At 41.4% G+C, this 24,654-nt stretch overlaps 2 protein-coding genes across 2 annotated transcripts; both read left to right on the plus strand.

Moving 5' to 3' along the window:
* The first annotated feature begins 7,717 nt into the window (after nt 1-7,717).
* LOC121715688 (natterin-4-like) lies at nt 7,718-9,207 on the plus strand. Its single transcript, XM_042101575.1, has 2 exons — nt 7,718-7,841; nt 8,007-9,207. The coding sequence occupies exons 1-2, from the start codon at nt 7,718-7,720 to the stop codon at nt 9,089-9,091; spliced, it is 1,209 nt and encodes a 402-aa protein (XP_041957509.1). The 3' UTR covers nt 9,092-9,207.
* Nucleotides 9,208-10,207: 1,000 nt separating this feature from the next.
* LOC121715697 (natterin-3-like) lies at nt 10,208-13,061 on the plus strand. Its single transcript, XM_042101587.1, has 3 exons — nt 10,208-10,237; nt 11,094-11,151; nt 11,969-13,061. Exons 2-3 carry the CDS (start codon nt 11,094-11,096, stop codon nt 13,042-13,044), a joined length of 1,134 nt encoding a protein of 377 aa, XP_041957521.1. The 5' UTR covers nt 10,208-10,237; the 3' UTR covers nt 13,045-13,061.
* The last annotated feature ends 11,593 nt before the right edge of the window (nt 13,062-24,654 follow it).

Raw genomic sequence — 24,654 nt, forward strand, 5'->3', positions numbered from 1 at the left:
ACTTAAACTGTTGTCATTAAAATGATGCACTTTTCCTTAACACCTTTACTCTTCATAAGCATGCTGCATTGGCTCTTTCTTCACAAGCTTTCTAAAACACACATACACATACTAATTACTTTGACACTTCTACCATTTTTGAAAACGCCCTCCATACCAAATTGTGTACTGGCATGTTTAGAATCTTACCTTCAGACCAATGGAATCGTTCCATGCCTCATCTACATCCACACTAAGTTTAGCGCACGGCATCTGAGTGCGCAGCAGACTTACAGTAGACTGTGCCCTGATACCTCTAGCACTTATTTATTCTGTGCAGTAGCTTTCAATGTAACTATGAGTGGCACTTCATTTTCTTTTACGTCCTCTTCACACCTATAGAAAAGATGGGGGACAACATTCCCCCGAAAGTCCGCCTAAATCCACTGAAATATTTCAATAATTGTCTCCCGCATTATCCTTTTTGATCAAAATCGACCACAGGAAACAAAAATGAAACATCATACGTTTTCCTTCAAATAATCGAAAAGGGAAAACGTTAATTTATATCCAGGTTTAGAGAATAGTGTGAGATCCATTCACCCTCAAGTAAAAAAAGTCCTCTTCACTGTCTCAAAATGTTCAAACACTGGCTATCCTTTCACTATTAACATAAGACAATAAAAAATAATATATCCAAACAAAACCGAAGGATAATTTCAGTACATTTGGATTTGGATTCGGTCCGACAGTGCTATATTTTTTTCTTCTTTTCTTTTTTTCCCCTCCACGGTCTGATGCGCACCGGCCGTTTCCGCTAAAGTCAACAAGCTATCTTAGTTGTGGCGCACGAACCAACGTGTGCGCATGAATGAGTTCAGTTAATATGACGGAATGCAGTTACATAGCATGTAGGTCTCTACACCTGAAGAAAGAAAACTAGCTTTTTGCAAATACCCCATAGTGATCACATAGTATAATATACTGCATTTTGGACGTGACATGACAAGGGAAATTTCTTCTTTCCAGCATGTTGACAGTAAATACATTTAATAAATGATCATACACCAGTGCTGCTATAGTTATCCATATCAGTGCTTAATTAACTTAATACAAGCACAGTTCACTTAGAGCAAGTGAATTGGAATATAGGATGATGTTGATTGTGTGTCCTGGAGGGAATGAAGAAGGGGAAGACAAAAGAAAGGATTTCATGACCATGCTGAGGTCAGCAGAAGCTTCATAGTACTGATGGGGAAAGGGACACCCAGGGGTTCTGTGTGCAGTGCGGTGGCACCTGCAGCCTCTCTACAGCAAATGTTTTCTGCTTTTTTCAAGCCTAGTTTTGAGTAGAATTGTTCCAAAACATCTCCTTGGGTGATGTTTCTGTAGATTTTACTGTGTTGCACAGACTTTTTGGGGGGTGGGGGTCGATGATACATTTGACATCTACGAAAACGGACAGTGCATTCATTTGAAACAACACCAAGGTGACAGATTCATTGTATACAACCATTCCAACTTCCATGAACAGATGTATTGTATAATTTTGCTACCATGCAAACACAAAAGCACAATAAACACACACTGCAAATCCCAAAGCGTGCCTGCTAGTAGGGGCTCTCAGCTAAATTACTGTGTACCAGATGCACTCTAGTCTCCACTGAGTGAGGAGCACCCAGAGAGGTTGGATGTGTAAAACATATTCTATTGCATCAATTATTAAAAATTGATATGTTAAGAGAAGCTGAGATTCTGCTGATATTGTATGGAAAAAGTCTGAAATATTTATAAGAGAAGAAGCAGAAAAAAGTTGAGCCATTTTTTTCTCCTGCTCCAGGACTTTTGTAATCCTCCCTGGACATTTTCAGGACCAACGTATTAGCTCAGAGGACTGAAGGAAATTGTTAAATAATGTACTAGAGTATCTTTTAAAGATGTCAGTGTGAGATAGTTTTTTAGAGAAGTGTATTTCTTGAATTCTCATTGGCTTCAGTGCATATAAATTCATATTACTGAATACACTGAAGGATATATAGCTGTGTACTCTGTGATGCTACAGTCATGAGCATGTATACAGTGTGGCCTTTGACATAAGATAACAGTTCAAGTGTTCTTTAGGTTAGCACACACATTAAAGCCTTTAATTCAGGATCACTTAACTCATTCAATACACAAGTTAACAAATCATTAACAATATGTTTTAATAATAATTTTAATAATAACTTTTAATAATATTTTTTAATAATAATTTTAGTTATGAATTTCACTTTTCTATCTGCCAGAACTGCACGACAGGACCTCCACAAAAAGTCTGGTTGGCTGTGTTCCATCCGACAACAGAGAAATGAAGAACAAGGTCATACTTGACTGAAAACTCAGCAATGTAAAATATTCCAGATATGTCTATCTGTTTTTGCTCTCAAAACCCGGCTGAAGATGAATAGCAGCTATATCACTGTTACATACAAATACAGGTTATGGATTTGAATTTTGTGTCATTTCTGTCTGAGCATCTGTTTGAGCATTTCATTCTCCATGTAACCACAGAGGTTGAAAAGACCTCTGGTGGGCCGTGCCTCCCACTCCATCTTGCCCCAGGTGGACAGCCAGGTAAAGTACCCACGTTAGAGTGAGGGGGAGTTGGTCTCACTTCCTGTGGCAAAGTGGTTCTGCGTCAGCTCTGTTGTGGTGGGACAGTCTCGCATTCTTGAGGATTGTGGACACTGGCTCGCGTCCATGCTCATCGGCCGAGCCGTCCCCAAACCCCAATGTTTATAAAACATATAGAGTTTGCTTTGTATTAGCCTCTCTGACGTCAAAGGTTGGGAGCACTTCACTGAGCTCCTTAATAACTCCTTGTATCAGTAGCAGCCGTGCGTCATAACACAGTCTGGGTCGAATCTGAACTCCAGACAAAATTTATTGATTGTAAAGAAAAAAAAGAAAGAAAAGAGAGCTACTTTTCACTGCTGCCCATCTCTGGAATGTAGTGCACGTGGCTGGCGTTCCGAAGGGTTCATAAAACAAATTAAGGTTTAAGTTGGGAATCCACCTCCTGCTTCCATTGAGAAAATCTTGAATTGACAATTTGATTTAGTGTGAACTGACTGTGAGCTACACTCTCATGCTTGACTTGACATTGAAGACTTCACATTATATATTCATTCTCATGTAATGCAGTAAAATAAATATTATGCTATGCAAGGAAAAAATGGCTTGAGACCAAATCAAGTTTACAATGTCTTAAAGGTACCCTACCCATCCCTACGACTGCCCTATCATCGCCTGTTGCTGTCCTCCTGACCGGATTCCTGGCCCGTGCAGCCTAGTGACCCACTACTTGCCCTATGACAACTCCTAATCCCCCTGGACAATTCCCTTTCCTACACTGGACTATTTGAACTTTCTGACACTAAATAGGATTCATGCATTATCATACTGGATATGTAACTATCCCACCTCTTGTAACATACACCTCAGGTGGCTTTAAACACCATGTTCTATTCTAACTAACTTATGCATTTATCATGTATACAGACCTTACTGTTCTGTAACTGATTCTAGGCAGATGGGTCAGGCCCATGGGTTGTGGATCTGCTCGATGTTTCTTCCTATATGTATCTCCAATTCTAGAGAGTTTTTCCTCGCCCCTGTTCCTCATGGGCTTTATTTTTCTCTGATTGTCTAACATTCTGGGGCCATGAGACATGTGTAATGTTTTGGCTCTCTCTATAAGTGAAATTAAATTGAAATTTAAATGAAAGAATTCTGATGGACTTTCTCAGTCTGGATTGTATTTGATATTGCTGTATGATTAAAATTGGGAGCTTTTTGGAATCAAAACATTCAATTAATTTGAAAAGATTGTGTTTCGATTGTTTCACTGTGTAACATTCTTTCATCTTCCCCAAAATGTAAAATCACACTCTGATGATGTATTGTATGCTACTTCCACTGTTCGAACAGCCCCAGATTTCATAAGGATTTAGATATGGATATGTTTTAATTACTTTCCTGATAGCCCCCAAAACCTGTGACTAAGCTCTTTGTGAGACTAGACTATGGAGCCAAATAATATGGGAGCCACCAAAAGCAGTGCCTATTTCAAAGCTCTCAATAAATGCTGGTTCCATGTTGCTGTCGTAAGAGTTAGGTCAGGTACCGTGACAAGAATGGATTCATTACCTCCAGCCTGCCCTGCCACCCTGCCACATCTGCTGGGGAGGGGGAGGTGTGCAAAGAGAGGTACAGATCACACCTTAGCCATTATTACACATGAGGGGAGATATGCTACCCTACCCTCTCACAACCACCAGAGAGAGAGAGAGAGAGAGAGAGAGAGAGAGAGGGGGAGAGTAAGAGGGTAAGGAGAGGCATCTTTTATTCATCCATTCAGGCGTGCAGCACAGAGGCACTCTTATGTCCCTTATTCCAGCCCGAGCCCGAGCCAATCAAGCATGAGAAACTCTTTCTCTCCTCACAGACAGGAGGTAAAAGCTCAGCAGGGATGCGGAGGAGAAGCCAACTGTTTAGTTTAGCAAGTAGGTTTGAATGAATCTTTGTAGTATACGTAAAACGTTGCACAGAAATATCTATGCTTTTCTATGCTATTTGATGAAAGTGCATCCCAGCAATTTGTCTTTTCAACATTTTTATATGGGCTAATATATCTGCTATGCATATGGAAAATACACAATGGAGTCTTCCTCAATGGCTAAAACTATTTGAGACTAAATGAATAACTGTGTAATGACTGGATGAAAAGTATTTATTTTCCCAACTGAATATTTAACACCATATGTCAAGAATCACATCCCTAAGTCTAATGGCAGATCTACATTGGGCCAAAAAAGTACAGCGGCAGTTTTCCAGCCACAGATGACTACTTGGATTTCATAGCTCTATTTCTAATGGGCTACTTGGCCTAGCCACTGGGTGGTGCTGACACCCTGCTTAGCTGTTTACTGAGTTTATACAGCTTGCACACCACACATACGGTACATACTGTACATACATACATACAGTACACACACACACACACACACACACACACACACACACACACACACACACGTGCCATTACATACTCTCACTTCTGCACTTTCCTGTATGAGAGAGTGATTACATCACTACATTCACTATAACACATGTAATTTACCATAATATGTCAATGTAAGCTTGGCCATTGTGCACAGTATCTCATTATAGAACCAAACTCTTTCACCTTAAGGGAATTATATTTTCAATATCAGCACGCAGTTCCATTGGTCTAAACAGAGTGGAGGTTTGGGAGCAGTCCTCAACTGTTCTGTTTGGTCCAGTGCTGCCCTCTGCTGTTGTTCTGCTCTGCTTTTACAGTCAGACTGGAAAAAAAGGCCTTCAGTCCACTACAAAAATGTGTCATACTGGTATGTAAAAAAGCTGATTACTTTTGTGAATACCATGCTCTGGGCAGTGGGCACCATACTCATTACTACAGTTACATCCAGGGTAGGAATTTCAAGGCGGCCACGACGGCCATGGCCGTCGTAGCCCCTTGCGTTGGCCGTGAGGCCCCTTTGAAAATCAGAGGTTTACAGGCCACGGTGGCCTTGGTGCCCCCTTCTTTCAATATTCTACTTTGCGTCCTACTAATAGCGATTTTTATTTAGCCTGTGGCCTGTCAAAATAATCTTAGCATTCACAGCGCAAATTAATTTAGTCTTTTACGCAGTGGAGAAAGTGGCAGCGCAAGAAAGAAAGTGCGTCCAAATTCACCCATTCTCAGTTGAACTACTCGCGAAGTAGCCTATTCATCACACAGACACCACGTATCACATGAAAGAGCTTTTTCTCAGCTTTTAAACGATGTTAGCCGATAATTGCTGTGTTGAACGGTTCGCGAGAAAAGTAGGCCTAAATAATATAATTCAATTTAATCATACATTCTACTGAGTGTTGCGTCCCATGATCTCCATACCCATTCATCTTGGTGTAATACTTTACGAACCCTTCTTTTAACACATGACAACCCATATATCAGAATAAACAGGAGACCTTACCGAACACAAAGGTGTAAAGCAGTCCCCTGTACAGTTAGCCGTTCCAGAGTAATCCAGTTTTGAATTTGCAGTAAAGTTCGACATACATGGATGTCTCCAAATTTGGGCTTTAAGTTTTACAATGTGTTTAAATTGTTCCACATAATTTCATAACGGGCCAAATACAAAATAAATGTTACAAATATCGCCTATATATTGGTAAATCAGAGGACAGCTGACTAAGAGTTTGTAAAAGTAGACTTAATGATCACAAAATGCTAAGCATGCATCTAGGCTATTTGAGTTTCTTAAAGCTGAGCTGTGCTTAAATTGTTCAATACATGATTTCATAACAGGCCAAATATAAAATAAATGTTATATATAGCCTAGATATCTGTAAATATTAGATAGTCAGATGATTTACAGTTCTATGTAATATGTCATGTTTTCATTTCATGTTTTTGTAATGTTTCATACAGTGATGCAGGTCTACTGCAGTGAATAGGCTAAATACAACTTTGATCATTTTTATAGCCTACTACTAATAGTTAACTTTGGCCTTGGTGCCCTGACATGTGGCCTTTGTGCCCCCCACCAAATATGCCCAACTGAAGGCCAAGTGGCCTTGCCCCCAGAATGGTGAAATTCCAAGCCTGGTTACATCCATTTCTCAGATATTTTATATGTTCAAAGGTGCCGCACTGGACGCCCATCAGACACCCCCCTGCACCCACAGCATGGCTCATATCTCTCACCTAAAGCAAACAACCATTCAACTTTGCAATACAACCTGTGGAGTGTTAGTGTTCAAAACGGATTAAATGTTCACAGTCATGCCGATGTTAATAATCACTCATCTTATCTAGCATTTATCAGGTCTAAAAGCTGACATTTTTCTCAGGCGGTAGCGGCACCAACAACGTATGTATGGTATGATGCACAGTGTGGTGTTGTGTGGTGTCACATGTAGTGGTCTTCGTCCTGCAGTCATATGGGCCATTCAGTACAGTGAGTTTTACAGGAGGTCCAGGCTGTGTGACTGCTGACCAAACTAAATAGGGGATCTGTGAATGTTGCTTATACCATCAGATTTTGTAAACATGCATGTACAAGGCACAATGCACACTTCACACACACAATATACACCAAACGTTTCAATGTGGTCATATTTTAAGGGCAACTAAGGCAGTTGTATATGCTCTATCAAAGAATGGAAGTGATAGAGAGGGAAATGGATACAAAGAGAGGGAGGGAGTATATCAGTGTATATGTATAAAACAGAACAAGATAAATAAAGAGGGAGGAAGAGAAGGAAGGGATCATGTACAGAGGAAGAGAAGAGGAGGGTGTGTGTGTCAGAGAGAGAGAGAGGGAGAGAGAGGGAGAGAGATATGTAGGTATATAAAGCAGATTAACACAGAGACCAGTGCATACCACAGACACACTGCCAAGGTGAGTGCACACACCTCACACACTTAACTCTCACGTCACAATCCAGTTTATCATACAGTATAATACAAATGTACATATGAGGTGAGACCATTTGACATATTTAGCTGTGTTTCTGTTTCTGTACATTACAGCCAATGATCTTTGTCTCGTTCTGAAAATGAAAAACAAATTTCTTCAAAGCAGGTGTTGTCATCCTTTGAGGATGTGAGGTTTTCATGATTGCTCAATGTATTTAGCTGTGCATTTGTCCATTTTTACGGCAGATGAGGCTCGCTCTGCTGGCGATAGTGGCTCTTCTACAGCTGGGGGCTCTCCATGCTCTGACCGCTGATAAACCCGCCCGCTCTCTTCTGGACATCGTCAAAAGAGCCCCTGCCCAAAGCAAACGTGAATATCAACCTAATTTTATAGTAATTGACTCAGAAATGACATGGACATGGATTTGCGCTACATGTCATTCCACCTGCTTGAGTAAATGTGACATAAAATTATTAACTTGTATGTATTTGGTCTCTCTTTTCTCTATGTGTTTCATCCGTCGGCTCATGTTAGAGTCTCGTCTGAATCCCCTGCTGGAGGAGGTAGTTCCCCCTCTCCGTGACAATGGTGTAGTGCCTGGTCCTACCACCCCACCTGAGCTGGAGGGCTTCCAGACTGACTCTACCTACCTTTTTGGGGACAACGTCAACCTGAACTGGGTCAAGTTTGACGGCTCCCTGCCCAACGGAGTGGTGGGCATCTACAACAGCTACGTCTCCCGCACAGACTATGTTTGCAAGTTCAACTGCGAGGCTGGCTTCTACAACCCCAGCAAAGGGCCCTACTGCAACTACCCATATGCTGACCGCGAGTACCACGCACCTGAGTTCGAGCTCCTCGTCAATGTGGACAACTTTGAGTTCTTGGAGTGGAGGGAGGAAAGCTATGGCGGTGTGCCCAAGCACTCTGTTGGCACCTGTGGCACGGCTAAGATCTTCGTGGGCAAGAACAAGTACGGCCTGGGCAAGGTGGTGCCTGAGCATGAGGCCTTCTTCCTGCCCTGGGAAGGGGACGAGTACTGGTACAAGAGATACCAGGTGCTGACCATCAACAGGGAGGCCTACAGCCAGCATATCTCCCACGTGGAGTACAACATCAACGAGGTGGAGCTCTTCCAGTACCCACCTGAGGCCATGCACATCTCCAGCGTCACCAACTACGAGTGCCGCGACATCATCAAGACGGTGACCATGGAGAAGACCACCGAGAAGGAGAACACGTGGAACATCGGCCGCTCCACCATGCTGGGCATCACAGGCAGCATCAATGTCAAGATTCCCTTCATTGGCACGGGCGGGATAGAGCTGGGCGGCGAGAAGACATACTCGTTCGACCGCGGCACCACAGTGACGGAGTCCATCGCCCACTCGGTTGCCGTGGAGCTGACCGTGCCGTCCAATCACATATGCCGTGTGCGCATGGAAGGCCGCAAGATCAAGGCCGACATCCCCTTCAAGGCTCGCCTGAGCCGCACCTATGCCAACGGGGAGACCCAGTGGACGTCCATCAACGGCATGTACGATGGTGTCCAGGTCGGAGAGGTCCGCACGGTAGTGGAACGCTGTGAGCCCGTGCCTGATGCCCAGCCATGCTTCTAAACTCCAATGAAATAACTGTCCATCTAACATGAACTCAAATACCACAGGCCACCGGGATATGAGTGAATACTGATTTGACTGAATGTGTTTCATAGGTGATAAATGTCATTCATGTCACTGACAAGTAAAATGTGTTATTTGAATAAAATATCATCAAAACGTAGAGTCATGGTGTGTGGTTGTTTTTGTGACTTTACTGTAGGATGTATGCTATACACTTCCACATGATTTTATTGTGGAATAATAGGAGCAAGAAGATGACAAAAAAGTCTCACATTTTCACACAGAGCCTGTTAAACTGTCAAGCATCAAGGTAAACTGTCATATATGAAAAGAATATTTCATGAATCACTCTCTCTCTCTCTTTCCCTCTCTCTCTCTCTTCAGTAGTATATCACTCTGACTCAGTTAGGCCAGTTGTAGGCCAAATGACCAGTGCCACATTCCTGCGCTACCATTCATTTCATACCATTGAAAAAGGTTTAAAGCCTCTGATTCAAGTTTGAATACAGAATATATACATCTAGGGAGAACCTGGCACTGGAAATCAAGAACATACTTCCACTGGCCTCCTGTTCGGTAGCAGATGAGATCATCGAAGAGATTCTTCATGCCTCCCATGTTCAGAAACTTTTCTCACACATTTATTCAATAAATAATGAACATGGATATTATCACATATAAAAGAAATGCCCATACACACCCAATAACCAAGTGCTGGTTGGTAGCAGGAAGATATGAATGAAAATCAAATGTAACCACTGTACACTGACTGACTTATTACTGAGAGCGAATTACGTCAACATGCATGTAGGGGAAACAGAAAAGCGGGTCATTCCATAAATATATCACATATTTGGAATTAACTTTTTTGTGCACCAACAGAGGCTATTACCAAAAAGGTTTAACTCAGCATATCAAACATTCAGACAACAAATGGGGCATCATTACTGACAGAAAAGATAAACCATATATTTAAAATAATAATGCAAAAACTGGTCAAGTATATTTAATGCTATAAAAATGTATGTACAGATTTTCCAAATCTTTAGGTCAAAAGGTCAGGGGTTTATTGTGGGTATTTAAGAACGCTTCATAGATCCCTTCTGTCAGTGTGCACCAGCTCTGGAGGTGAAACCTGACAAGGTAAAACTAACTCCTTAATTTCATTAACTCTAAAGCTAATGTACTATAAGCTAAGTGGCCACTTGACTAGAAGATGTAGTGTCTTTGCCTTGTAATTACCCCCAATTTTAGTTGTTTGTTGATTGTTTTTATATATTTTTTTACCACATATTTTGTCTTTGAAATGCCAAAATACTATAAAGAAATCATTTCCAAGTAAGAATTAAAAACCACTGAAAAGATAAGAAGACATGCTTTGTAATGAATATTACTGTTTGGCATTATGTGCTTTACTGTTCTCATTGAGAAATGTTTTTTAAACCTTTAAAATGCTCTTTGTGCATATATGCTCTTCATGTTCTTTCTAGAATATAAGTAATACTGATATAACTTTATATTACTTATTATTTGTTTAAAAATGTCAGTTGATCCATGTACAACACACATTGAAGCTTCCAAATCAACCCATCTCTACCGCACACTATTGACTTTACTCAATTTTATTCAGAGCGAACACATAGAAGCTTATTAAGCTAATTTTTTTGTTTTTAACATTGCTCATCGTGTGTGTTACACAAAACAGAATAGGTCAATATAAACCATTTTAGAAGTGCAACAATGCAGTGCCAGCCTCACTCCCTACAACGAGAGTTGATTAAAATACTGACTATTTTAAGGATTGTTATCATGTTCATTTTTACTGTAAATATTGTCATATGATGTCATATTTTAATTGACAACTAAAATAAAGAGAAGCTGTTGGCAAAAGACATGTTTAAGATCTCTCTCTCTCTTTGCCCATGTGTACATGTGTGTGTGCGTGTGTGTGTGTGTGTGTGTGTGTGTGTGTGTGTGTGTGTGTGTGTGTGTATTACAGATGAGGCTACTGCTCCCTGTGCTCTGGGCTGTCCTGCAGCTTTGCGTCGCTGAGACAGGTGAGATGAATACATATGGATGCAACTACAGTACAGTTTCATATATCCTCTCTTCTATACAGAGTAAATGATCTCATAATCTGTGGGATATATGTTCCATCATTTTGACCACAGGCACATTAGCTGAACATATCCATATGCCATCAAGAAAGGATTTTAGAAATAACTTAAAATAAAATCAAGACAAATACAAAATTATCTGTCCCCCTGTGATGTAGCGTGTAAAATTTCAGTAAACACACTAGGTTGAGTCGAGGAAAAGCATCTCTCACGTGTGGATCTTGCGTTAGGGTTGACAAAGTGTTCCGTTTACACAGATGTAGAATTTCACAGAGCAGTTTGAGGTCATTTGAAAACGTGCGCTGCAATACAGCCCTTGTGTCCTTCGCTAAAAGTAAACATGTAGATAAAACACAGTATCTGCTCATTTGATAAGTACAATGTTTTTCCTTCTTTGTGAAAAGCAATTACTCTTTCTCTGATCTACTTTTTACTAGGGCACATTTACTATTTATTCATACAAGGGTCACAAATATTGTTTTTTTTTTCTTAATGACTTGTGATAGTAATTATATTTGCCATGGAATTGTCATGTTTGTTACCATGCCTTGCTGTATCTCTGTATGTATCTATCCTCAAACACTCAAGAACTCCTGTGTTAAATACCAAATGTGTGTGTGTGTGTGTGTGTGTGTGTGTGTGCATGTTTGTGTGTGTGTGTGTGTGTGTGTGTGTGTGTGTGTGTGTGTGTGTTTGTGTATGTGTGTTTATGTCCCATCCTAATATTCAGACACACTTTCTATCTATCTCATGACAGAATTCACCTTGAATCCAGAGAAGGGTAACGTGGTGCCCCCCTTTGAGACCAATGCCCCAGTCAGACATCCAAACCCTTCCCAGGAGGGGGCGCTGTCTGAGTCTTTAATGTTTGACATGAATCCAAACCTGAAGTGGGTCCCCTGGAACGGCACCCTGCCTAACGGGGCAGTGGGGATCTTCAACGGCTACACCTCCCGCCCCGACTATGTCTGCAAGTTCAACTGCGAGGCTGGCTTCTACACGCCCAGCAAAGGCAACTATTGCCAGTACCCTTATGCAGACCAGGAGTACACAGCCATCAAGTTCGACATTTTGGTCAACGTAGACCACTTTGAGTTCCTTGAGTGGATCGAAGACTCCTATGGGTCTGTGCCCAGAGACGCGGTCAAGACATGCCCGAAGGCTGGCATCTACGTGGGCAAGAACAAGTACGGCCTGGGCAAGGTAGTGCCTGAGCATGAGGCCTTCTTCCTGCCCTGGGAAGGGGATGAGTACTGGTACAAGAAATACCAGGTGCTGTCCATCAACACCGAGGCCTACAGCCAGCACATCACCCACGTGGAGTACGGCGTTGACGAGGTCGAGCTCTTCCACTATCCCCCTGAGACTATCCAGCTGGCCAAGGTCACCAACTATGAGTGCCGCGAGGTGGAGAAGACCGTTCTCCTCGAGAAGACCACCACCATTGAGAAGACCTGGGATATTGGCCGCGAGACCCGCAACGGCACCGTCTCCACGATGAAGGGCAAGGTTCCCATCCTGAATCCCGGCAACGTGGATTACACCAAGGAGCAGACCGTCACCTTCTCTGAGGGGACCACAACAGTAGAGTCCATCAGCCACTCCATCTCGGTCCAGGTGCAAGTCAAGCCCAACCACTCATGTACCGTGAGGATGGACGCCAGGAAGATGACGGCCGACATCCCCTTCACGGCCCGCCTGAGCCGGACGTACGAGGACGGGAACACACACTGGACCACGGTGACCGGTACCTACGACGGTGTGAGGATCGGAGAGATCAACGCTGTGGTGGAACGTTGCCAGCCCATCCCTGATGCTCCTCCATGCTACTGACGGGGGGGGGGTTTCATGTGGAACACAACCATTGGTTTGATTGATAAATAAACCATAAGGAAAATATACACATGTTTACATTGTTGGCTCTTTTTGTTTTGCTTTCTGAACTTTATCCCTCGTGTGGTCTTTTAAAGCTAGACTGCAGTGAATGTTGTTTTTATGTTCCAAGAATTATCATTCAACTATAAGTAAAATATTCTGACAAACTAGTCTACAAGTTGACCAAACGGCGAAAACTAAAAAATTAAGTAAGTACTTTTTTAATATAACTTATGTGTTGTATGTAGTGTTTTTTCTTAAATAACTTTAAAAACAGAATGTACATCTACAATCACAACATTAAAAATCATGAATTTTCTTCTAAATCCATCCTAACCGTAGCCCTATGATCACAGTAATAAGGCCTACTAAGGCAAGGTCATAAAAAAAAGCATAACCACAAGGTGGGGCTGGTACAACACGACTCCAGCATCTGTCTGGCCAACTGGAACTTGTTTCTTAAAAATTTGTTGTCACTAAGTTTGCATTTTACATATCATTTATTTGAACTGGCATCAGTCAACAAACTATGAATACTCTACTTCAATGAATGAAATAGATTTTAGCTACAAAATTTTCAGTACCCCTTTCTCTATGGCCTCAGTCAGTGGCTAAAAAGCAAGTCCTTTGCTTAATCAGTACACTGGACACCCTAAAAGCATTTCACAGTATGACTGATACATTAATGCATCAGTCATTACATTATAGGAGACATGACTTAATGCATCGGTCATAACATTATAGCAGACATGACTTTTTCACAGCATTGGGTAATAGAAAATATACACGTTTACATTGTTGGATCTTTTTGTTTTGCTTTCTGAACTTTATCCCTCGTGTGGTCTTTTAGACTGCAGTGAATGTTGTTTTTATGTTCCAAGAATTACCATTCAACTATAAGTAAAATATTCTGACAAACCAGTCTACAAGTTGATCAAACGGCAAAAACTAAAAAAATAAATGAGTACTTTTTAATATAAATTATGTGTTGTATGTAGTGTTTTTTTGATAAATAACTTTAAAAACAAAATGTAACCTACATCTACAATCACAACATTAAAAATCATGAATTCTCTTCTAAATCCATCCTAATCGTAACCCTATGATCACAGTAATAAGGCCTACTAAGGCAAGGTCATAAAAAAGCATAGCCACAAGGTGGGGCTGGTACAACAAGACTCCACCGACTCGACTCCAGCATCTGTCTGGCCAACTGGAACTTGTTTCTTAAAAATTTGTTGTCACTAATTGTGCATTTTACATATCATTTATTTGGACTGGCATCAGTCAACAAACTATGAATACTCTACTTCAATGAATGAAATAGATTTTCAGTGAGTTTTCAGTGATTTTTATTTAGCAGCTACAACATTTTCAGTACCCCTTTCTCTATGGCTTTAGTCAGTGGCTAAAAAGCAAGTCCTTTGCTTAATCAGTACACTGGACACCCTAAAAGCATTTCACAGTATGACTGATACATTAATGCATCGGTCGTTACATTATGGGAGACATGACGTAATGCATCGGTCATAACATTATAGCAGACATGACTTTTTCACAGCATTGGGTATGGCACACCTTGATAAGAGCTACCTGTGATCAGGTGTGGTAGGAGACACCACAAGGTCACACCTCTCCCTGCTTCAAAGCTCTATGTCAGAGACTTTCTAATGAGGAGACGGCATTCAAAAAATCCTCCATATAAATGCATGGGGTTAGTTTGTAACGCCAATATGGCAGTTGTCTACACATATCCCACGCCTTCCGCGGCAAAACGTCGACATGTGAATACATTGAGCCAATCATGTGTTGTGACCTCGCTGCTGGACCAAAGTTGGTGGCGTGAAGTCTTGCGCACGCGCATTTCTGTCGAAATAGATGCCTGATAAGTGCCTAAAAAGCGTTGCAATATGGCCGCCGAGTGGAGGGACTTGTCTAAAAGGACTTTGTCTATGTCCACTAGCATGTCAAAAGCATAAAGAAATATAGCCTATTTGTTTCAAAAAAGGGATCACTGTGATGACTAAAAAATGACAATTTGTCTGTTTGATTTGAGTGTGTGCCAAGTGTATATCACACAGGGTTCCCACGTGTCCTTGAAATCCTTGAAAGTTTGTGAATCTGAAAAAAAAAATGTCAAGGCCCTTAAAAGTTGTTGAAAACAGGCGTAAATAAATGGAGGTCCTTGAATTTCTTTTTGAGGAAAAAAATCCATACAATTCCGTCTGCTTACCTATTGACATGTTTCCATTATTTCGCCACCATTTCTGTCTATATCCTATGCGTAGGCCCTATGCCTGATTTACGTTGTTTAGAACTACACGGGCAGCCTGATGACTGCGTGTTTCCCACGTGTAGTGTTTGTTGTCCAAATATTTAATTTAACATATTGATGAATAAACCAACAGGTTCATGGTAACGAGTTTAACTTGTTTAGGAAAAGTTTATTTCAGCTCAGTTTTACGCAAAATACAAACATGAACCATTGAATAGGCCTACCATCTGTCATGACCAAAAATAAAAGAAAACTGCGACAAGGTATCCTTGGTCTGTTGAGGTAACATGATTTAACCATGCCCGCGCTTGACATTTATCGACACATTAGGTCCTTGAATTTGAGGATATTGGGCCTGGAAAGTCATTGAAAGGTCCTTGAATCTTAACCAAGGTGCGGGAACCCTGATCACACAAGTCTTGTATAGCCAAGATTTGCATGTTTTGCATCTGAAACACCTGCTTTCTTTGGAAAGTGTGGATGATTGATATGGCAGATGGCCTTATTTCCCCCAGGGCATCTGTTTTCATCAAACAGACCACTTTTTTTATAATTACATGTGAACTGCAGTGAGTAAATAGTTATACCACGCCATATAACCTAAACCTACCTAAAAACCTGACCTCTACCCGTCAGTGCAGAGGACCTGTCTCAGCCTGTCTTGCTGTATCGCTCTTCACTGTCTCACTGAGCCTAGCCCATTCACAGAGCACCTGCCACAACTGGCTGCATGTTGACAGAGGAGGCGAGAGAGCAGATAATAGTGAGTGAGGGTTTGGGGAAAGGTGTGAGAGCTACCACCACTTGCCCTTACACGTTTGACATTCTGTAGCCTACAGTATATTGGTGCTTCGGTATTGCCCAGTGCAACCGAGGACAATAGACTAGCTGTCAAAGCATTAAGACTCTTCGGACATAAATGTAACAGAAATTAGATTTTATTCTCATATTCTATTAGCTGATGAGCTTTTTATCAGCACAAAGTATTAATTTAGTGTTGTGTAGTTGAGGGGTCGAAGAGTTTGATTGTGAATGACGTGAATGTTGAGTGTTTAAGCAACTTGCACAGGAGTCGTTGAATCAATATTGACTTAAAAGATCATCGTCTCCTCCCACCTACAGACGACACCTCACTGATTTCCCTATTTGAAAGATAACAGAGCAATCACAGAAATGTAAACACAGTCGCAGGTGCTGGTGGTTGAGAGGGAAATACACACGTGCATGCAACAGAAGGTCAACTGATGGTGAACAAAGACCCAAGCTGTTTCTACTGATTACCTATTGTGTGAAAAGAAACTTGGACGAGTTGTCGAACTTTCTTCGTTGTGATGCATAATAATCCTGCTCCGTTTCGCTTTCCCCCTACTTTTCTCTGCCGCGCTCTGAAAAGTAAGTGGACGAGAAAGCAAGCGCGAATCAATGCGTCTGATATAACAGGGGTCTAATGAGGATCAGAAATATCTTAATAAAGCAACCTAATCTCGGCCTTAATCCTCCTTTACAGTCGGCGCCTCATTCACAACTGCTATCTCCAACGTGACGGCACAGTCCTCAATAGCAGCGGTTCCCAGCATCGCTCACACTGCGCGCGGACTCTTTTGTCTTTGTTCTCCGCCCGCGTTATTTAATCTCCTCATTAGGAATTTCAAAGTCACCAGCCTCTGTGTGAAGAGAGTGCTTTTTTATGGCGTGCAATTGTACTGTACGGGGTAAGAAGATTAGAAGTGAAATATGACATATGTTTAATGGTCTGAGTCTTAGGAGACCAGGTTAAGTTTGAACGTGGCTGTATGGATATTCACTCGAGATGGGAAGTCAAGCTACTGTGCTGTAGCCAACTGAAAAAAGAAGTTTCCACAGTTCAGTTTTTTGTGTACTGTATAAACAGAGACAAAATAGGGTAATTGTGAATTATTCTTGTTTCTACATGCCTTGATTAGGCTACCACTGGGCAAGTTGGAAAGGAAAGAGTTGGATAAATAACGATTAACTGAATAGCAGAGGGCTCAAGTTAAAACACCTTTCCCTCAACTCCTCTTGTCTCTTCTTGCCAAAATTGGATTTTTTGTGTGGTTACTCACAAGTTCTGAAGCTCTACACATAGGTGTAAGATGGCATTCAGTTGACACAGGAAATGACTGGAGTATGGTGTAGGTGATGAACCCAAATCAATCATCAGTAAGTAGGAGAGAATGGAAGTGACACCACTCAATATCCCTGCATGTCATCTCCATGTGTCAGTTTTAATTAACAAAGGTCTGACATTGTTTCTCATATGGAAATACTGTAGCCTCTCTCTCTCACTCTAGCTTGCTCTGTGTGTGTGTGTAGAACAAAGCGAAGTGTAATATCTAATTAGGTTTGAAAAGTAAATATCATAGATTTCTATACTTCTGTGAGGGGAATACAATTCATTCACACCCCAAGAAATTCATTAATATCCTGGATTTATATCCTTAAGGACAGTGTGTATTTACCTCTCCAGTTTGACAACACTAAACACTAAAGTACACCCTAGTAAATCAAAAGAGGAGCAGAGAGTCCTGGGGCCTCAGATGCACCTGAGAAAGAGAAAGAAACACGCTCACACACATGCACACACACACACACACACACACGCAGAGAGTGACTATACTTCAAACAAAAAGAATTTCTGGTAGAAAATGTCAAGAATAAAATATGTTATCTATGGTACATAATATAATTAAAATATTCAGAGAATCCAGAGAAGTCTTTGGCACAGGGCTTAAAAACAATATTCGATGGTTGTGATCTTCGGGGCCGCAGATGCCACTGCATTAATAACAGACCTGTTTCTGTAATGTAAATCATAGTATGGACTCCAAAACCATCAATACCATTTTCTATAAACAGAGTTTGATGCTCCATCCACAAGTACTGGTTAAAACTCTCAGGCAAAGGAGAAACCATATTAGACGTGATCCAGACATGCTGCCATCTCATCTGGGCCCCAAACTTGTATAAGATGGGACGAGGTGAAGTGAAAAACTATGATAGGGGGGTACATTAGTGCCTCTTACATGGACAGCTTCTAAATCTGGAGAGGCACATTGATGTTGAATGATTAATACAGGTTTTGAGCGACATAGTTGCCATCCAGCCTATGTCTTTGTTAGGGAAGACCTTGAATATTTCAGGAAAACAATAACAAACTGCATTCTGCACCTACAACAGTGCATAGTAGAAGAGTCCATGTGCTAAAATGACCTGCCTACAGTCCAGATCTATCAAATATCATGAAATGAAATACACAATTAAAACTTCAGCAACAGGTCTACTCAGGATGTTGTTAAAAGAAGAGTTGATGCAAAACAGTGGTAAACATGCCTCTGCCCCAATTTTAGACGTGTTGTTGGCATCAAATTGAAAATGAGGCTATATTTTTTCATGATTTCAACAGTACAGTTTGTGAGTTTCAACATCTGATATGTTGTCTATTCTTTTTGCAGCTAATTGTGGGTTTACATGGTTTGTATTCATCATTCATCACATTGTTTTTATTTACATTTTACACAGTGTCCCAGCTTTTTTTGGAAATGGGTCTGTAACGCCTACACACTTAATCCTCATACCACTTGATTAATTGTTATGTGACTTGTCAGTAAAACTGCTCTCTCTTAGGAACACTCTGTAAATATTTGCCTGGTGTTCAGAGAGGAGCAGGTGTGAGTGTGTTTCTTACCTTGGCTGCACGTTCACGTGAGTAACTGTGGGGCTCTATCTGTGTGTGTGTGTGTGTGTGCTCCAGCAGCCGCTTACACTTATCGCACGTGATAACAATCTCCAGGAGACACTCGGTAAACGTTGGTGCTCTGGGGGTGAAACTGCCACTGCAAGCCCCAACAGTGACAGACTGCGAGCACTGCTGCAATGCTCCTTCTGTCAGCTTGCCCACTGGCCTTTTCTCTTCAGCTGAGTGAGTACCGTCCAGTCCAATATTATTCCTGTGTTATTTGTGGAAAATTCCAGTGTTCAGATGTTAGCATAGCCCAGGGATCCTCCCCATCCCTTCATCAGCCCCCATAAGCCCAGGGTCACAAACATGTGACGGAGTCAATTAGGTGCTCCACACAGGAGAGCTAGCTAAGGTGGTTCTGAATCCTTACACAGTAATAGTATTGTAATATTGGCCACACAGACACAGAGAATCAATATGGGAGAAAATGTTCAAAATGTAAAGTCGATTTTAAGATATTATGTCATTCATTTGAATTTGTCTAGCTTAGTTAGCTAGTTATTTAGCATTACTTTGCCTATATACATAATTTCATTCACCAAAGGGACCCCCATTTCTGTTGCGAGTGAGGAATATACATATATTACAAGCATACAAAAATTATATGTTTCAGTCTACCCTGTTTCAGAGATTGCCTCCAACACAGCGGGGACTTTGAAATGGTCTTTTTCCACCTCTGAGAAGCACCAGCTATGTTTACATGTTTATTTATCTCTGGGAAGCTGATAAGAGAGTTAAATTACATCACTCAAAAACTCTGCCTGTATCATATCATCCACACGGCACTCAAACTAAACAGAATAGCCTGATGCCTGAGACAACATCTGGACCATCAGGAGATGATATCATGTGCGCGGTCCTTACATCTTTTCTTTCACTAACATAATAGAGATTATACAGACATTTGTACACAAACCCTATGTGTACAAATCACACTTCTCTCTCTCTTTCTCTCCCTCTATCTGTCTCTCTTGCTTCCTCTCTCTCTTGTGTGTGTGTGTGTGTGTGTGTGTGTGTGTGTGGTGTTCTCACCAGTAGAGTGCAGTATTGTAATGTTTTCATGTGAAACAAAAAATGTAATGCATACAGACACAAAGGTTCCCCAAAAAAGTAAACATCCTAACTCAATGTCCTTAAACTACCCTTAATAAGTATAGTAAAACTGCAGAGATGTGTTCACAATGGTCTGCATATCACAGGCAAAAGATCTGACAAGTTCTCTTTTTCAATTTTTTTGTTCTCTGGGTAGGTGAGGAAAATTTGTCTCTTAGAAAGGTTTGTAAGGAAAATACAATGGCAAACTTTTGTCTCTTTAGTCTATACCCAAAGACCCACCTTTGTGTGTCGGTGGACTGTGAGAGGCGGTCCACAACAATGCTATCATGTGTCCGATGCACAGGGAGATGTTTAAAAAGGTTTCCACTATGCCTTGACTTTTGTCTCTGAGTATCGGTGTCGTCCTTTGTGAGGGCAGCATACCCCATACTTCCTCTTTGTTTTGGGTGTCACTGGGGCATTGGTGCCTGGATGTGGACTTTAGAGCTTCGCGTTTCGCCTCAAACTGCTCGGATGTCGGGCAGAGGGGGAGATGTATGTGCTTCTGTTTTTGTTGAATGAAAACACACACACACATTCACACACACACACACACACACACACACACACACACACACACACCAAATCTGCTCAAATGAAAACATCCTTGTAACTCTTATTTTCTCTCACTGCATGGTGTAACAGTAGAACTTAGTATGCACTATGTATATTCAAATGGACTAAGTCACAGTAGTGCATTATATGTAGCAAAACATAGTGTGTGGATCATGTCTCAAAACTCGCCTGAATTCTATTTTTAAACTTAACTAAAATAGCACCGGGTTGTGAACGGGTTGTTAGCTCTTGTAGGAATGTCTTCCGGCACCAGACACAGAGGAGATTAACAAGCTGTCAGAAACGCTGTCCATATAATTCATGAAGAGTGTTCCTAAATGTACTATAATTTGTAGGCCTCTGAATGTGGTATGAAGAATTAAGGCTTCATTGGACAGATGTTTAGCTGTATCTAAGAATGAGTGTGTGATAAAACACCATTGTTTGCAAGTGAAAGATAAGCTTATCCTGAAATATAGCTGCAAGCAGCAATGAGGGGGCCAAGCAGGCAGTTCAGCAGTCCAGAAGTCCAGATTTGCCATGCAACTCAATGCCGTGGCATCAGGCATATAGCATTAAGCAGTCACAACAAGTTCCATGTCAAACAACCCAATATTGGCTGAGTTACAAGGTGAAGTTTCACATCAAAACATAACTGATTTTGTGTGGCTGAACCAGGGCTGAGTGTCGCCGCCCCCTCCCCCAGCCAGCCCACCGCCGCAACCGCCCCTGCCCATCCCACCCTGTCCCACCCTTGCACGCACGCATTAGAATTAACTGGATGGAACTCGCTGTCATCAGTTTCACATCAAAAATAAAAGATTGACTGAGATATGATCACACTTGCTGTGATTTAAACATAGAGGTCAACAATTGACGTCATAGGGTGTGTTGAACTCGGCTTGGCCCAAGGATTCCAATGATACCTCATTTTGCCATTCGGGTCAACAGGTCAAAAGTTACGTCCGTGAACACAAGTCCAACTTTGGCCTGTTGGTGGCGCTAGAGCGCTTGAGGTGCCGGCATGAAACTTGGTGAAATGAATTATTGGACTGTCCCCAATTAGTGTGCAAAATGTTATAACTTTTTACCAGACGGTTCTATGGGCTGCCATTGACTTCCATTGCAAAATAATGCGCATCAGCAACTACTGGCCAAAATGCATTTCTGTCAATTACGGTGCCCCCTAGAGGTCAAATGTCACCAAATTTCTTGAGCGTCCTCCCGATGTGGTCTGAGGTACATGTACTAAGTTTGGTTTTGATACATGAAAGCGTTGCTAAGATATGAAATCACTTCCTGTTTGGCGGCTTCGCCACCAATTTCGATTGGCTGTTACGGGCGAATGCTTTTGTCAATCGTTCCAGAAAATTAAACACTGATAAGGCATGGTCTGAAGATGGTCTGAGCCAATTTTGGTGAAAGTCAGATGAAATTTGTGACCAGTGAAAATTTTTTATTGTTTTTGATTAAATTCAATATGGCGGCCGAATCAATTATGTTGACATCATAAATTGGCCTGGGTCAGCCTAAGGACATCCAAAAGTACTACCAGACACCACTAGTATGTTTTAATTCTAAACACATCAACAGCTACAGGCCAAAATGCATTTTCGCTAATTACAGCGCCCCCTAGAGGTCAAAGGTCACCAGATTTTTTGAGTGCTCTACAGATGGGGATATAAGTCCATGTACTAAGTTTGGTTATGACAGATGAAAGGGTTGCTGAGATATGAGCTCACTTCCTGTTTGGCGGCTTCGCCGCATATTTCGATTGGTTGTTACGGGCGAACGGTTTTAGTTCCGAAGACAAAAATCGATAACTTTTGTGCGGATTGGTCTGAAGATCATATGTATTAAGTTTCGTTAAAATCGGACAAACTATGTGAGGCGTGAAACTTTAGTTTCACTTTCGATAAAATCCAATATGGCGGAAAATCCATCATGGCGGAAAATGACGTCATAGGGTGCGTTGAACTCGGCTTGGTCCAAGGATTCCAACGATACCTCATTTTTGACAATCGGGCAAACGGGTCAAAAGTTACTTGCGTGAACGCACGTCCAACTTTGGCCTGTTGGTGGCGCTAGAGCCCTCGAGGAGCCGACATGAAACTTGGTGAAATTAATCATGGGCCTGTCTCCAATCGGTGTGCCAAATTTCACAACTTTTTACCATACGGTTCTATGGGCTGCCATAGACTCCCATGGCGGAAGCGTAATAATAATAATAGGGAAGAAAACATAGAATCACTATGGGTTGCCCTGCAGCTTCGCTGCTTGGCCCCCAATAATACACTCAACTTTACCTCCAAATACATCCACCGAAAATGGGTACTCTTTTGAAATTCAACAGTGCCAAAATCTTTTGAAATTCAACAGTGCCAAAATCTTCGCCTGGACTTGTGATATTTTATTTTTGTCTTAAAATGAGCAGCCCTGCCTGCCCATTTACATGTGTTTGTTTCTGAAGCAAAAATTACTCGAGACTCTAGATCCGTGTCTAATTAAGTTCAGAACTTTGTCAATTGGCAGCTTGCTTTTTTGTTGTGGACTCCAGTCTTCTTGTACTGTAGCACTGAACATTTCAGGTTGCTTGTGTGTCATTCTGGGGTGATGGGAGTTCCCAAGAAGCAGCAGACCCTGGAGCAGATAGTAACCCTACCTGACCAATGAGAGACTCACTGGACCTGCACCAGATACACCCTGGACTGGCTAGTCTCACTTAGCATGGCCCATTCAGTAAGGTGGCCAGATTTCTGAGACAGAAATGTTTCAGTTCAGAAGCGTAAATACCTCCAAAACATGTAATGTTTATATCTCTGTAAACTTAAAACACGGACACTGCCCTTACCATTCATAAAGCAGTTTATTTTACCCTAGTTCTCTTAAATTGCAAAGGAAGTGATTAACAAAGAGTTTTCTTCTCTAATCACAAAGTAGCTGAGATCAAGAACATTCGTAACTTTGAAAATCAGCTATAATGACCAGGTATCAGCCAGATACTTCACCCAAATTAAGGCCTCCTTACACCATACGATATACGGTTTTCGGGAGGACTGTAGTCTTTTGAGTAAATCTTGAGTGAGGGGAATTAATTAAAAGACTACAGTATTTCAAGAATCTTTCCCAAAAAAAATTCTCATAAAATATGTGGTTTGGAGGGTTGAATAAGTTTTCCCCTCATAGTACACAGGGCAAAACTCATCAGTCATACACTCAAATTTTCCCATGCATGGGCAACAAAATAATTAGGAGGGTGTCTAAACACATTCTATATCACATCTTGAGGCTATATGCTTTCAGAAAATATATGGTTTAGATGATTGAATCAGTTTTCCCTTAATGCTGTTGGCCCAAATGTATTAGCCATACACCCGATTTATGTATCTCCAATATATTATGTATGGGCAACAAAGTAAAGAAGAGGATGGAACATGCCACAGTTCATGTTGCATGACAACTTGAGGGTACCGGTATATGCAGATAATATATGGTTTAGGTGGTTGAATCAGTTTTCCCTTAATGAAGAAGGCCCAAATGTGTTAGCCTTACACCCGAATAATTAGCCTAACCCAATTATTGCAAATTGTAGATCATACATACAAATATAGGTTAAACGTCAAATAATATATAACATAGACGATAAACAATAACACTTACAAGAAAACCTTTGGTTCACCTATCCAATTATATATATATCTTGTACTACTCGTACTCATCAGAGCTAGCTGGCTGAATGAATGCTGAATGAGTGAAAGGATGGATGAAAGAAGCCTGTACTGTAGCTGTCTCTTGCAAAAGGCAAAGATTCTACCGCGTTTGGTCCGAACCAAAATTGGAGGTGAGAAAGGTGCCACAACCCGACCCGGCCTGGCCCGTAGCT

Source organism: Alosa sapidissima, chromosome 8 (genome assembly GCF_018492685.1).
Source record: "Alosa sapidissima isolate fAloSap1 chromosome 8, fAloSap1.pri, whole genome shotgun sequence".
In the NCBI taxonomy this organism is placed as follows: Eukaryota; Metazoa; Chordata; class Actinopteri; order Clupeiformes; family Clupeidae; genus Alosa; species Alosa sapidissima.